At 42.6% G+C, this 16,269-nt stretch overlaps 1 protein-coding gene across 2 annotated transcripts in view; it reads left to right on the top strand.

Moving 5' to 3' along the window:
• Positions 1–773: 773 nt before the first annotated feature.
• Positions 774–16,269, top strand: part of C9orf72 (C9orf72-SMCR8 complex subunit) — a 33,887-nt gene continuing 18,391 nt past the window's right edge. Inside the window, exons 1-6 of one of the 2 annotated variants that reach the window (XM_021160142.2) lie at positions 774–842; positions 7,737–8,239; positions 9,384–9,443; positions 13,042–13,137; positions 13,628–13,692; positions 15,291–15,363. In XM_021160142.2, the coding sequence (XP_021015801.1) occupies positions 7,796–8,239; positions 9,384–9,443; positions 13,042–13,137; positions 13,628–13,692; positions 15,291–15,363 (738 nt within the window). In that variant the 5' untranslated portion in view covers positions 774–842; positions 7,737–7,795. Of the gene's footprint in view, positions 843–7,521; positions 7,616–7,736; positions 8,240–9,383; positions 9,444–13,041; positions 13,138–13,627; positions 13,693–15,290; positions 15,364–16,269 lie in introns of those variants that run through there. The other variant, XM_029476593.1, reaches the window with a different exon arrangement.

The following is a 16,269-nucleotide window of genomic DNA, read 5'->3' as shown; positions in this document are numbered from 1 at the left end:
GTTAAAAAACAAAGTGCACTGTGCTATTTGGCAAAAATGACGTTTAGAAGAAAACACGGTGACTACTCACAGAGGGTCGGGGGATCATTGTGCTTGTTGCGGAGTGAACATGTACAGTGTGGACGCAGACTTACGGCAGTTAACCGTGTCATAGGGACCAAAGGAAATCCACTCACTCACTAAATATTTGTTGAGCACCCACTACCTGCCAACTCCCAAACAAAACAAAGCAAAACTACTTACAACCACTAACTACGCTTCGTAACCTAGATAGATAACGCAGGTGGCACTATCTATCTAGGTTGAGCTCAGCTCTGCCCATGCATTTCCGGAGCGGCTCTTGGAAGAAAAGCTACAAAGCCCATGACAGCCTCCGCCCGGCCAGCTACCACTGGCATCTCAAGGCTGGCAAAGCAAAGTGAAAGCGCCACGCCGGAACTTACGGAGTCCCACGAGGGAACCGCGGCGCGTCAAGCGGAGACCAGTTCCGCCCACGTGAAAGATGGCGTTTGTAGTGACAGCCATCCCAATTGCCCTTTCCTTCTAGGTGGGAAGTGGTGTCTAGACAGTCCAGGGAGGGTGTGCGAAGGAGGTGCGTTTTGGTTGCCTCAGCTCGCAACTTAACTCCACAACGGTGACCAAGGACAAAAGAAGGAAACGAGACTGCAGAGATCCGCATCGGGGAGCCCTGAAGAATCTGGGGCTGCTGTGGACTGGGGGCGGGACTGCGACGGGGCGGGCCCGGAGGCGTGGCCGGGGCGGGGCGGGCCCGGGGCGGGGCCCGGAGAGGGCTGCGGTTGCGGTCCCTGCGCCGGCGGTGAAGGCGCAGCGGCGGCGAGTGGGTGAGTGAGACGCGCGGGCGGAGCGGGGCTGCTGCCACGGTCGGCTCGCGGGCCGGCCGGCTCCGGGTACCACCGGGGTTTTTTTCTCCTTCGAGGTGGACTCCTCCCTGTCCCCCGGGCGAAAGAGCCCTTGGCCTTGCAGGAGTTGCGGGAGCCGCGGCGGTGCGGAGGGGATGGGGATGGGCCTCATCTTCGCTGTCCGCCCGCGCTCCCCGATCCCGACCCCGAGCTACTCCCGGGCCCTTGAGGGAACCCTCCGGGAGTACGGCGAGCGCGGCCTCCACCGCCACAAGCCTGGGCCCCAGGGGCCTGGCCCGGCGACAGCTGGTGGGTCCTGCGACCCAGTCAGGTCTCCCGAGGGTCCCCGCCCGGGAGGAGAAAGCGCGAGTGGGATGGAGTAAGGACGGACAGAACAGCACGCAGGCAGGATTTCGCAGAAGTTTGCAAGGAGTGCGGATGCCCACTTACATGGGCTTCTACTCTTACCAGATTGTTCCCCAGTTCTGTGGGACGTGACCTGGTTGCCTCACAGCTCCGCGGTTGTACAGACTTATTAAAGGAAGTGACCATTGTGACTTGGGCATCACTTGACTGATGGTAATCAGTTGCACAGAGAGAGAAGTGCACTGATTAAGTCTGTCCACACAGGGTCTGTCTGGCCAGGAGTGCATTTGCCTGGGAGGGATTGGTTGCGCTTTCTGGTGTGGGGACTATTAGGCTCTTGTAGAGTTTTGTCCCGGCAGATGGATAAATTTCTTGTTACACTGTTCCCGTTCGTCACCAGTTGAGAAAAACGGGTACACAGTCTGTCTAAGTAGTACTTTTACTTTATATAAAGGGCCCAAAAGGGACTGGAAAATACTTTGAGATAGAATCGTTAGTCCACTTGGAAAACTTACAATATAAGAGAGAGAGAGAGAGAGACTGAGATTATGTTAATAATATGGAATCAGAATATTTGAAATATAGTAATCTTCCCCTCAGTTAAAGAGGACATTCCAGGAGGCCCCCAGTATAACCTGAAATCTCAGGAAACGCCTACATACACACATCGTGTGGATATAGGTTTTTTCCCTTCACTACATTTCTTACACAGATGTTAAAGTTTAGAAAGTAGGCACAATAAGAGATTACAAATAACTGATAATAAAGTCGAGCCATTGCAGCTGCTCTGTAAAAGTCCTGTGAATGTGATTGCTTTGTGTTTCAAAGCAGCTTACTGTACTTCACCCCTGTTAAGTAAAACAAGATTCACCTGCATGCAGGCACCTTGGTACCTTGGCAGACACCAGATCTGATAACCAAGAGGATGGAGAAGTAGTGGCAGACAGTGTGGAGAGCATGACAATGCTAGACAAAAGGGTGAATCATAACCTAGGAACAGAAAGCAGGTATTTCATCACCCTCCACAGTAAAAACCTATGTCACGTAAAAAGCCTACAAGTCGTTTTTCTTTTACTCTTTTTGAATGAAAGTTTGCTACAGGCACTGAAAGTTAAAATAATCTGTGGATAAGGAGGAACTGGGGTTTTCTGTCTGAGTCACTGCTAACTAGCACCTCAGTGACCATTGGCACTGTGGGGAAACCCCAGAGTCAGTTGGAAACTTGGAAACTCAAGGTGACAGTGCTCTTATTTCATAGAACACAAAAAATAAGAGGGATTACAGCCTGCGCTGCAGATTGGACATTCAACAAGCATTTAAATTTCTGGGAGACAAATGGAAATCTAACTTGAAAAGTTGGTAAAATAGTCTGTTTGGCTATGTTGGCCATCCAATGTTTGCTTTTAGAAAATGACCAAATGGATAAAACGTCTATCTTTTGAGCCTGCCCTAGACCCCCATGTTGAGTGAATACTGTCAAAGTGTTAGGTTAGCCTGACTGAGAAACTTGGATCTAGGCAAGATGGCACAGTCCTGGTGTCATGAATATGCATGTGAGTTTCGGCTGAAATTGAACATTTGTAGAGAGTGACAAAGGCTGATCTGGCAAGTAGTCCACTGTCTTTACAGTGGTCTTGGTTAGTTCCTGTTTGGCTGAGAGGGCTGGTTGATGGCTGTCCTGCCCCTCTTCCCACAAGTGGAAGCCTTATGGTATAATTCTTGATCACAGTAGCAGTAGGCAAATGAACTTCCTCAAAGCAGCCTATAAAGCTCTCGCTGATTTTTTTTTTCTTTTTCTTTTTCTTTTTTTTTTTTTTTTCTTTTTTTCTGCACAGGGTTAAAGAAAAAACAAAGGGCTTCAAATGTGCCAGTCTACTAACAGTGTTAACATGTTTATTAACATAAATAAAATTTATTAGTTTTTGGAAGTATTGATTAAGCCCTTGTGACCCCTGAACTCAGTTTATAGAGCGATGAGTCGTAGCCTCACTCTGGTTTGGATTCTGGCTTCTCTCAGAAGACTCTGTGGCTAATGTTAACCTTCTGAAGTAGCCAGAAAACACATAAGCAAAAGTCTGTGAGGTTGAAATGAATTTTTTGGCCACATTTGTATATGGGTTCCCACCAATGCTAATTTCAGGTGTTAGTAATATCAGACTTACAGCTTCTCTGATTATACTTCTCTATAACACTTTATATTTTAGGTCATAGGAATTTCCCCTTTTTCATGATTCCTAAATCATGAAATAATACAGTCTAAAAATACTGTACTCCTGAAATAAACAATTTCTAAGTTTTAAGCTGCGTGCTATTCTGAACAGTCTGATGATTTCTTGTAGCTTCTGCTGTGTCCTACCCAGGACATGGTTGATTCCTTTGTCCAAACATCTGTCTGTTGTATCCACACTGGATTGCACCACCTGCTTGCTAGTCAGTCTCTCAGACATTTTAGTTATAAGGTAGCTTATATTTACTCTTTATTTTATTTAATAATGGCCTCATAGCAAGGCGGTAATGATACTGGTAATTTGGGTTTGCTTAAGAGGAGCCATGAAGTAGTTTTAAATGAAAAGGTGAAAATTCCCACTATAAATTGGAGGGGGAGGCTATTCTGGTACTACTAAGATTCACGGTAAGACTAAATCTTCTGTGAAATTATGAAGGAGAAAAAGTTACACTGGTCTGGTCTTGCTGTTGGATTAATTTTATAGTTATAACCACAGTACATGATAAATAATCCTAAAACAATGAATTTGTAGGTGGATGGCATAATCTGAAAACCATGTTCTGAGCAGTTGATGGCAGCAGGCTGTGCTGGAAGTATTAGGCATATTTATAGATTTCAGCCCAAGTTCTGAAGGGGCTAGAGAGATGGCTCAGTGGTTAAGGGTGCTTGCTATTGCAGAGGACCCAGGTTCCTCTACAGGCACCAGGCAAGCGTGGGTGACACTGAGGGTCACCAAGCCATTCACAAGATGGCTGCGCTGATGCAGGGATCTATGTGAACTAGAAAAAGGTTAAACTTAACAGAGAAGTTCCAAGTCATGCTGCTGCAGGCTTGGCTAGCATGCTTGACGTGCAGAAATGCTGACGGCCACTGGGAGGTTTTCACAAAGGAGGAATTAGAAGAACTTTTTTACTAATCTACAGAAAAAAAAGGGAAGAAGAAACTGAAGCAGCCTGCAATGTGGACCAGAAACACAGTGACAGTACCATGTGTGACATTGCAAAGGCATGAAAGGACAGAGCTATGGAATACAGACCGCAGGTGGAGCTCAGCATAGAGTCATTCAGGGGATTATACCTGCTGCAGCAACAAAAGGATGAGCTCAAAAGAGACACCAACTTCTCAATACAGTGGGGTGTTTGTTTTGTTTTGTTTCAAAAGAATTGGGCAGAAAACTTTTCAGCTGTGGAAGGAAGCTCCCGAACCATTTCTTCCTCCGGACACGTAACCATCAGGTGTGTCCCAGCTCGGTGATCTAGGATCATCCAAACAGATGATCCATGGCTGAGTATTTTGAATCTCAATCCTGAGTTTCTACCACGCCTTTGACCATTTAGTTCCCAGATAAAAGACACATACAACCTTTATATTTATAATAAACCTTAGTCAGCACAAGAGCTGAGCAAATTTCTATCCTCTATGCTATTATATCTATTACCCAGCCAATAACCCATTATATAATTTGCTGTGCTTCATCTGGGCTGCTCTTAACTTCAATCAGCCAGCCCACATAGCCATTATTTTAAGATTTTTTTTTTTAACCCCATGGTGTCTTCTCACTTTAAGTTTTTTTCTCTCTCTCCTCATGGTTCTACTCTGACCCCAAGCCTAGCAACCCTAAACCCCACCCATGTCTCTTCTGCCCATCTATTGGCTATAGGCATCTTTATTCACCAATCAGGATAACTTGGAGGCAAGGTTATATAGTCTCTTGGGTCTAGGTGCTGTCTCTGGGAGCAACCAGTATTTAGCATAGCAAAAGACCAGACCTCCACAATGATCTCTCTGACCATCAGGTCAGAAGGAACCTACTAGCCTGTGCCACTCACCTCACTTTGTTGAATCACATCTTATCCTGTAGTGTGTATCACTGCCTGTTATCACAGGAAAGAGTGAGTCCCATCAAATAAGATGTTTCAGAAAGAGACCATGTTCATATAATTCTTTATCATTCTGGTATGCTTTTAATGGTTATATTTTGTTATTAATCTCTTTGTTCCTATTTTGTAAATTATACCTTACAGTAAATATATATGCATCCAATGGGGTCTTTGAATTCATCCCCTGGGAATAGGAGGACTCTTTGAGGATGGGCTGCATTTAAAGGTAAACAACCCAACATGACCTTTAGTCCTTATAGATAGCCTAGGGATGATGAGACTAAATAAAAGAAATGGCATATAATGCTTTAAGTTTCCCAATCAGCTTAAACGGTTTCCCCATAAATCTTAAGATTATGCTCTGGGGCTCAATAGGGCTTCAAGAAGGGCTTTTCTTTTGTATTTAGAATTATTCACCTTTTTAAACAAAAGGAGAAAATGGAATAGAAATATGTTTGCAACATAGTTTTATGACTGTGTGTTTATTTTGCATGTTCTGGGCCTGCAGTTTGCTGCTGTTAATGAGGACAACAGTGGCACCAATACAGTTTCCACTCAGATTACATTCTCTGTTCCCTTTCTGAAAGCTGCCCTCTCCACTGGGCCCAAAAGAGTATCTTAAACAAGCTGTACAACTTAGATAACCATGGTCTCTTCAGACTAGTTAATTGACATATATTAAAAGGTAACTAGTACCAAAGTGAATTTCTGAAATTAAAAATGAACATTTAAAAACTCTAGGTAAACTATTCCTTAGAGTTAAGTGTTTTGCCAAGTTCTGTAATCATAATATGATAGAAACGCTCACTCAGCATTCTAAATATACAAGTTACTCCTTTGCATGAGACTCTAAACTCTTGATAAGGTGGAGAAAGAGAGAGAGACAGAAAACAGATGGTTCAAGGACCATTTGAGGGAATTGGTTATGTTCTTCCGTCCTCTGTGGATCTTAGGGATTGAATACAGTCACTGAGCTCGGTGGATGGCTGTCCTGTTGAAAGGTCTGCCCAGCAGAGCAAATAGACGTTTTTATTTACATGGACATCCGTTTGTGACTAATCTAATGTTCACTCCCAAAGTAACCACACAGGCAGAGAGGTAGCTTCCTTCAGTACTCTTACCTTACATGAATCCTACCATCTTGTTATGGTTTTTTTCCACTTTAAATCTTTGATTATGTGTTTTTAATTAGAAAATTTGCATACAAATTTCCACACAGTATGTAGAATTGACTGTGTTTGAATGGATGAAGATCCACATGTGTAACCCTAGCTCTGGTCTGGCTCTGTTTGCTCTTCTCTTTTGTGTTCTGAGTAACTAAAACTCTTTCACTTTAGCAACTTAGTACGCGCCCTTCACATTGCTGTGCTGCCCTCTGCACTAACAGTACACCTTCGCTTATGTCTCCCTTCCTGATTCAGTGTCATTTTAAGCAGCAGTACTGGACCTCACTGAGGTGACAGGGCTGAGGCTCTGCTGCTGTTTTTCTTTTCTTTTTTTTTTTTTAAAGATTTATTTATTGATTATATGTAAGTACACTGTAGCTGTCTTCAGACACACCAGAAGAGGGAGTCAGATCTCGTTACGAGATGGTTGTGAGCCACCATGTGGTTGCTGGGATTTGATCTCTGGACCTTTGGAAGAGCAGTCGGGTGCTCTTACCCACTGAGCCATCTCACCAGCCCCTGCTGCTGTTTTTTTGAGCTTACCTCTTTTTAATGTTTTATGGTATTTCTGCTGCCAGGTTTGGGGGTTTTGTTTTGGTTTTTGGTTTTTTGTTTTTTGTTTTTTTTTTAATTTTCTAGGAGCACCTAGAAAACACAAACTAGGAAACTTAAAAGAGCAGTGTCTTGTTCCCTCCGTTCTAGAAAGTCCAAGCCTAATGCCAGTGTCGTGATTGTCAGGAGCATGAACCTCTGAAGGCTTCTTGGGAAACCTTCCTTGTCTCAACACCTCTGGAGGCAAGCAATAGTCCATGATACTCTCTCTGTCCACGGTCAGCATCCCAGTCCCTGCCCTTTATCTTCGTGCAGCCGACCAGCTTTGCTTTAGTCTGTCTCCTTCTCAGGTTTCCTTCCCCGCTCCTCTTAAGCACAGCAGTCATTGGATTACAGCCCATCCTTCCCTCAGATGGCCCATTTGACCTAATTTTACGTATTTGTAACTAAGGTCCCATTTACTTACACAGGGCCCTCCCCTTCCTGTTTGGTTCTTTAGCTGAAATGGTTTGGAGACCAAATATCCAATCATTACAATTGTGCACAAGCTATGTTCATTTGGAGGTAATAAAGGCTCATTCTTTGCTTCTATTGGTATGTGACATTTTTCTAAGTCACTTGGGGTTTGATGGATATCTTTAAATGGCTGAACCTGATCACTGTTTTTTTGTATGTCCCTGTTTAGATATTGCAAGCGTTCGGATAATGTGAGACCTGGAATGCAGTGAGACCTGGGATGCAGGGATGTCGACTATCTGCCCCCCACCATCTCCTGCTGTTGCCAAGACCGAGATTGCTTTAAGTGGTGAATCACCCTTGTTGGCAGCTACCTTTGCTTACTGGGATAATATTCTTGGTCCTAGAGTAAGGCATATTTGGGCTCCAAAGACAGACCAAGTGCTTCTCAGTGATGGAGAAATAACTTTTCTTGCCAACCACACTCTAAATGGAGAAATTCTTCGAAATGCAGAGAGTGGGGCTATAGATGTAAAATTTTTTGTCTTATCTGAAAAGGGGGTAATTATTGTTTCATTAATCTTCGATGGAAACTGGAATGGAGATCGGAGCACTTATGGACTATCAATTATACTGCCGCAGACCGAGCTGAGTTTCTACCTCCCACTTCACAGAGTGTGTGTTGACAGGCTAACACACATTATTCGAAAAGGAAGAATCTGGATGCATAAGGTAAGGGGCTTTTGAGCTTGATCATGGTAGCCTGGCCAATGAAAGTTTTTTTTCTGGTACAGTTACGCTTAAGTTTTGGAAATTATATACTGCTAACACCCGACAGCTGTTATGTTGTGTCTCCTGGGCACAGAAAGCCCTGCACTCATGATTGGAGTCTTCACAATCCTAATGGAAGGTAAGATCTTATAAACATTTAGTCTGAGTTTGTTCTGGAAGCTTTGACTCTACCTTCTTGTTTTCCTTTTCCTGTGTGACTTTGTCCTTTGCTTACAACAGTGGAAACATATAAATATTCTCAGATTTTGATAAGCTGTCAGCCCCACAGCCTGAGTAACTAAGCTGCTTTCCCACGCTCCCAGTTTTGTATAACGAGGATGGACCAAGTAGACTCTAGGGAGTTATTCCTTTCAATTTGCAAATTTAGCTAAAGGAAATACTGTTTTCTCCTGATATTTACATTGCTGTTCATTTTCAGCATATCTAAAGAACAAAGCTAATTCTCCTCCCCACTTTCTAGTTTAATAGAATCCTAAAAACCCATTAAAACATGACTAATTTTATAAGGCCTCTAACCTACTACAAAGGGAAGTAGCATTTTTATTAAAAGAATAGTTTTCTCTATTATACCTATTAATGCAGACTTCCTTCCTTATTTCTGACATACTTAACAAAAATCATTTAGATTCCAACAGTTTAGCTGCAGGTGCTATTACAGACAAGTAATCCCAGTGCTCTAGTCTGAGGCAAAAGGATCTGAGCTCAGTGCCAGCCTGTTCTATCTACCTGGTGAGTTCCAGTCCCATAAACAAACAAGCTAAGACAACCATTCCTCGGTTCCTCAGATGCAAGGCGATCTTGTTTGATTTAAATAGCGTGTAATTATTTCCTTATGAAGCTGCAGGTGTTATGTGGGCTGTTTTAGACTAAATTATCTCTTTACTGTAGAGTAAAGGGTGCTTTGATTGTATTTCATGTTCTGTGCGAGAGCTTGAACTTGTTGGGCTAATCGCTTGTCTCCATCCTGTCTCCCCACCTGCCTAAAAAGTATTTTCCTGTGAGCTGTACATGATAGAACATACCTACATTGAAAAATGAACGAGCATCAAAATGGATTTGTTAAAGTAAAATTTTTTTTTCTTAGGAAAGACAAGAAAATGTCCAGAAAATAGTCTTGGAAGGCACAGAGAGGATGGAAGATCAGGTACAGTGCATATCACATGCTGCCTGTGGCAGGTCCTCTTTGCTTATGTCGGTATAAAGTGGGTGGGTACTTCTGGTAAGGACCTGAGGATATATTCATTTGACGGAAGGAGCCTGAAAATGAGTATTCTTGTTAAGCTGTATAGAGTGAACTGAATAAAAATTTCTGCAGCATAAGTCTGAAGACTTGAATTTTAAAAAAATTTAATTACACCTACAAATTAGTATTTGGCCACCCTTTTTCAATCAGCAAGAATATGTTTGAAGTCATTTGTAGTAAAATTGCATGCAGTTTATTTTATTGAAAATATGTTTTTTAATACTATATATTCTGATTATGGTTTTCCCTCCTCTGACTCGTCCTAGAACCTCCACCTACCCAAATCCATATCTGTTCTTTCTCTCATTAGGATGCAATCAGGCATCTAAAATAATAGTAGTAGTAGTAGTAGTAGTAATAATGTAAAATAAGTTAAAGTAAAAACAAACCAGAGTAGGACAAGATAAATAGAAGTAGAAAAGAGCCAAAGAAGAAATTCAAGAAACACATATAGACACAGACACAATATTTGCATACACAGAAATTGCATAAAAACACAAAACTGGAAACCATAATATGTATGTAAGGTGGAGTGGGAAGCCCTGACAGCACTGTGAGTAAAGCACTTTCAAATGCACCACTGACTTTGTGTCGTGTTACCTGTCTGCTGGGCATGCGGCCTGGCCTCAGAGAGTGGTGTGTATACCCAGGAAGACTTACGTAGACAGTTAGCTTTTCATCTGTGACCCGATAGCAATTGGAAATCGTGTCTGGGTTAGGCATTCGGGCTTATCGCCACTTCCCCTCAGCACTGAGGCCCCATCTGAATCAGATCCGTGCAAGCCTTGTGCATATGCAGTTTTTAAAAGTTATCCCTTCTGCAACTGTGCTCACAGGAACTGCCGTCTTAAGGGAGTGAGCACACCCCTGAGGCATGGCTCCAGGGGTGCAGAGCCAGCCATAGGCACAGTTTTTTTTAAAGGTTTATGTTCTAGTTTTGAAACTCAACTTTATATGTATTTGTGGCAGATTGTTTGAATGTTGAAATTTGCCGGTAACATCTTTTATCTTCTTCCCGTTAGCCTGGCATGCCACCCACCCTCATTTGTCCTTGTCAAACTCCAGTAATTAAACATGGCTATGTGGCCTTTTCTCTCATTTTCCTTAGCATGGCCAAGGAGAATGGGACTTAAAAAATAATAATAATCGTTTTAAGTATGTCTGAGGGTTTGAGGATATAGTGGTAGAATATCTGCCTAGCTTCCATAGCTTGATCCTACATTTGATCCCTGGCAAAATACAAACACACACACACACATATAAAATGACTTTTATAAAATTGTTGTGTTGTACTGTGATGAACAGTGCCATAGGAAATATTCTTGGAAAAGATCTGAAACTAAATGCTCTAAAAGGTCTAGTCTTTACTTGCTTGCTGATCATTAAGCAGAGTCTCCAAGTATAAAGTCACTTTCACCAACCTCTGGAGTAATTAGGGAGAGTCATTGCAACATAAGAAAATTTAGAACCAAATAAAATTTTCGTTCAGTGAAATTTTGTTTTTGAAAGTAAGAGCCCACTGTGCTGGTTTGAATATGCTTGGCCCAGGGAGTGTCCTGTAAGATTTTTGTTGTTGTTGAACTCCATTGAGACTTATGTTGACGATAAATGCCTGAGAGTCCATGTCTAAAGTGTTGTACCTGTCTGAACCCAACAGAGATAAAACTTACCATTTCTGAAAAGGATGAGGTGTTTATATTTACATAGCTGATGTAATGTGCTTGCAACAGCTCTGTTATGAATCTTAATACTACTTCAGTATATCACAGCGCTTCAGCCAAGGTTAGTGTGGGACTTTTACCTGACAAAGGCACTTAATAATGAAGGAAATGTAACATACATTGTTTAATTCCATGTCGTAATTGTATTTGTAAACAGACATTCCAGCAGTTACTCTAAAAAGTAGAAATAATGAGTGGTTGCTTCTGGACATTACTATAGGATGAAATATTGAAATGATAAAATTTTCTGGGCTAGAGAGATGGCTCAGAGGTTAAGAGCACTGACTGCTCTTCCAGAGGTCCTGAGTTCAATTCCCAGCAACCACATGGTAGCTCACAACCATCTGTAGTGGGGATCTGATGCCCTCTTCTGGTGTGTCTGAAGACAACTACAGTGAACTCATACAAATAAAAATAAATCTTTTTTTTAAAAATCTATATCTGCATAGGCATTTCTAGATTAGGATAAATTTTCCAAAGGAAATAAGCACCTCCATGATAAGGGCATTGGAAATGGAGCCCCCACCCCCACCCCCGGTCTGCACGTGTGTTGAGGATTAGACCTAGGGCCTCCACATACATGCCAGGCAGCTGTTCTGTCACCAAGTGGAATATAATCCTCAACCCTTAATTTGAGATTCTAACTTTAAAATAGATGTGAGGGGTTTAAATAATCATTTCATGAAACTTAAATGAGCAAGTTTATTACTGAGGTGAATATAAGTAATTGATAATTTTAAATATATTTAGCTGAGATTGATAGACACTTGGCAATGTCAGCATCTTATTTAGGTGATCATAAACTGATAGGAGAAATGGTGGTAAATGTTAGGGGGTGTCGCTCATGTCGCACACCACAGTTATGCTGCAAACCAGATGCCGGGAAATAGAAATTCAAGGTCATGTTTTGTGGGCGCAGACTCTTCTGTCTTACTGATTCTTGCTCTATGTGGTAACTTCAGTATGCATTTGGATAGATTATGTCCCATTTTGAATGTGGAAGCTGAGTGTTGAGAGGAGACTTCCTGGTGAATTCATTACCATCTGTCTTAGTCAGGGTTTCTATTCCTGCACAAACATCATGACCAAGAAGCAAGTTGGGGAGGAAAGGGTTTATTCGGCTTACACTTCCATACTGCTGTTCATCACCAAAGGAAGTCAGGACTGGAACTCAAGCAGGTCAGGAAGCAGGAGCTGATGCAGAAGCCACGGAGAGATGTTCTTTACTGGCTTGCTTCCCTGGCTTGCTCAGCCTGCTCTCTTATAGAACCCAAGACTACTAGCCCAGGGATGGCACCACCCACAATGGGCTCTCCCCCCTTGATCACTAATTGAGAAAATGCCCCACGCTGGATCTCATGGAGGCATTTCCTCAACTGAAACTCCTTTCTCTGTGATAACTCCAGCCTGTATCAAGTTGCACACAAAACCAGCCAGTACAACATCTTTTCACATTTAATTTTTCTCACTTTAAACGTGGCCTTTAACAAGCGCTTATAAAAACACTTAAGCTTAAATGTTATTTAAGCTTAATATACTTAATATACAGCACTGTAGCTTAAATGTTGCATGTGAGAGTATATGATAAGCCATGCTCACCAAGGAAAAGAAGCTTAAAGAGCATAAAAACCCTGACAGCGGTTTCTGAGTGGGAGGTTTGGGGACTGCACTGAGCAATTCCAATCAAGGGTGTTTTACTCTCTGCCTCCATTTGAAATGTTTTTCCTGCCCGACCTACCCACCCTGTGATTTCGTTCACTCCATTGTGTTTGATCCAGGGTCAGAGTGTCATTCCTATGCTTACCGGGGAGGTCATTCCTGTAATGGAGCTGCTTGCATCTATGAAATCACACAGTGTTCCTGAAGACATTGATGTAAGTGTCATGTATCTTTTATGGGTTCCCTTGAGTGGTGAGTGGGTTGATGTGTGGTGTGTGTGTGTGTGTGCATGCTTGTATACTGGGAATTGAACCCAAGTCCTCAGGAAGAGCAGCCGGTGCTCTTAGGCACTGAGCCATCTCTCCAGCTCCTCTTCCACCAGTTTCTTTGACCATTTGTTGAGAATATTCCAGTCACACATTTTCCGTGAGTAAATCTCTCTAGACACTGTTCCTAATGCTGATTTGTCATTAAGCTCGGACTCCTAATTCTGATAGCTAAGAAGGGTAAGTTATTAAAAAATGCCCTTTATGCTTCCTGGCCAATTCCCCTTTGTTCTTCTGAAAAGTGCATAGACAGCATCACTTTATAGATAGCCTTGATGCTCATGAGAGGGCTGGCTCGTGCTGGCTCTAGACTTCGGCTTACTTATTAAGAGTTCTCCCAACACTGTAAACAGACTAATTTTTATATTGTGCGTTTTAGATAGCTGATACAGTGCTCAATGATGATGACATTGGTGACAGCTGTCACGAAGGCTTTCTTCTCAAGTAAGAATTTTACTTCTTTTTCTGAATGCTCACCCATGACAAGATTTAGAGGGAAAAGATGGTAGAAAACCTACTTCCTCCAATTATTTAGGGTCAGCATGGCACATTTGAGCTTACACGTGTTGTTCTCACCCGTACAATAGTGGCATATCTGACATTACTCTTCCCACAGTCTAAAAAGGCGGAGTTTCCATAGTACCCAGGGAAGTTCTGGTCTGTGTTTGGGTCTGGTTTCTTCTTTCAATTCTCACTAAGTATAACCCTTAGGAATCGATCAAGTTGAGTTGCATTTTAAATTCCTGTGAATTCTTCAGGTCTAGGAATGGAAATCATTCATATTTTAGACTGACATTTTTCATCTGGGCTCTAATATCAGACTGTCTAGGTTACAACTGGGAAAACTTGGTGAAGCTACCCAAAGCAGAACCTCCATTTTCTTACCTGTGAAATGTGAACAGTGATAACAGCTAGTTTCTGGGTCCTTGGAGGCACCAAGTGACATGGATAATATAAAGCACCTAGGACAGTGGAGCCAAATGAGCCAGTAGCCAATGTGCCCTATTATATCTGCTCTAAGAAAGACAGTAAGTGGAATAAGCCAATACTGACTGTCTTAGTCAGGGTTTCTATTCCTGGACAAAACATCATGACCAAGAAGCAAGCTGGGGAGGAAAGGGTTTATTCAGCTTACACTTCCATGTTGCTGTTCATCACCAAAGGATGTCAGGACTGGAACTCAGGCAGATCAGGAAGCAGGACCTGATGCAGAGGCCATGGAGGAATGTTACTTACTAGCTTGCTTTCTTATAGAACCCAAGACTACCAGCCCAGAGATGGTCCCACCCACACGGGACCCTGCCCCCTTGATCACTAATTGAGAAAATGCCCCACAGCTGGATCTCATGGAGGCATTTCCCTAACTGAAACTCCTTTCTCTATGATAACTCCAGCCTGTTTCAAGTTGACACAAAACCAGCCAGTATGCTGACCGAGCAGCTGTGTGTTCCTCTGCAGGGCTGAGTGTTCTATGTGTGTCCCTCATCTCCTGTTGTAGTCTCCTTTACAGTTGCAGACCATCATCAGTAACAGGAGAGAAGTGAATAGGATTTCGTTAAAGTGTTTACTTCTATGTCACATTCCCTTCCTATAATAAGCTCACAGTGAAATACCAGGTGACCGTGCTTAACGGCATCTATTACCTAACTGGGGTATCTTTTTCTTTAAAATGTATTTAATTTTATGTGTGTTTGAATACCTGCATATGTGTATGTACACCATATTTATGTGTGCCTGGTACCTGGAAAAGGGAAAAGAGGGCTTTGGCTTTCTTGTAACTAGATGGTTGTGAGTCTCCATGTGGGTTCTGGATTGTCTCTGCGAGAGCAGCAGGCACACTCTTCAGCAGTGAGCCATCGCTCCTGTCCCGAGTTGTCTTAAGATCTGTGAAAGGTCCCTAAAAAATGCAGTGTTTTACCCAAATAAAAGATGACATCATGCAGATGGCTTTGGTGTTCATCAAGCTCTTGTGTGTTGTCCTAACCTTGCTGGGCTTTCTCATTGTGAAGCTGTAACCCCGCCAATGTTTTCCTTACCTACAGTGCCATCAGCTCACACCTGCAGACCTGTGGCTGTTCTGTTGTAGTTGGCAGCAGTGCAGAGAAAGTAAATAAGGTAATTCATTCTACAGTTCAACATGATCTGACTTTTATCATCACTAGCATATCATACTCTATCATCTAAATAATGGGCTGCAATTGAAATAACCCGATAGTATAAGGAAGCAATGTAATTTTACCAAGTATCTCTGACACCCTCTAGCAGAACGGACTCTAATAGAATGAGTAAGAATTCAATTACCACATTAATTTTGATAATCTATTTTTTTATTTTTGTTACTACTTTTTAAATTTTATTTTAATTAGGTATTTTCTTTATTTACATTTCTAATGCTATCCCAAAAGTCCCCCATTCCCTCCCACCACCTACCCACTCCCCTACCCACCCACTCCCACTTCTTGGCCCTGGCTTTCCCCTGTACTGAGGCATATAAAGTTTGCAAGACCAAGGGGCCTCTTTCCACTGATGGCCGACTAGACCATCTTCTGATACATATGCAGCTAGAGACACGAGCTCTGGGGGTACTGGTTAGTTCATATTGTTGTTCCACCTATATGGTTGTAGATCCCTTGAGCTCCTTGGGTACTTTCTCTAGCTCCTCCATTGGGGGCCCTGTGATCCATCCAATAGCTGACTGTCAGCATCCACTTCTGTGTTTGCTAGGCCCAAGCATAGCCTCACAAGAGAAAGCTATATCAGGGTCCTTTCATAAGAATCTTGCTAGTGTGTGCAATAGTGTCAGCCTTTGGAGGATGATTATGGGATGGATCCCCGGATATGGCAGTCTCTAGATGGTCCATCCTTTCGTCTCGCTCCAAACTTTGTCTCTGTAACGCCTTCGGTGGGTGTTGTGTTCCCAATTCTAAGGAGGGGCATAGTGTCCACACTTCAGTCTTCATTCTTCTTGAGTTTCATGTGTTTAGCAAACTGTATCTTATATCTTGGGTATCCTAAGTTTTG

This window comes from Mus caroli, chromosome 4 (assembly GCF_900094665.2).
Source record: "Mus caroli chromosome 4, CAROLI_EIJ_v1.1, whole genome shotgun sequence".
Lineage (NCBI taxonomy): Eukaryota > Metazoa > Chordata > Mammalia > Rodentia > Muridae > Mus > Mus caroli.
The sequence above is the reverse complement of the archived record's forward strand: the minus strand, read 5'-3'. Positions and strand labels throughout refer to the sequence as shown.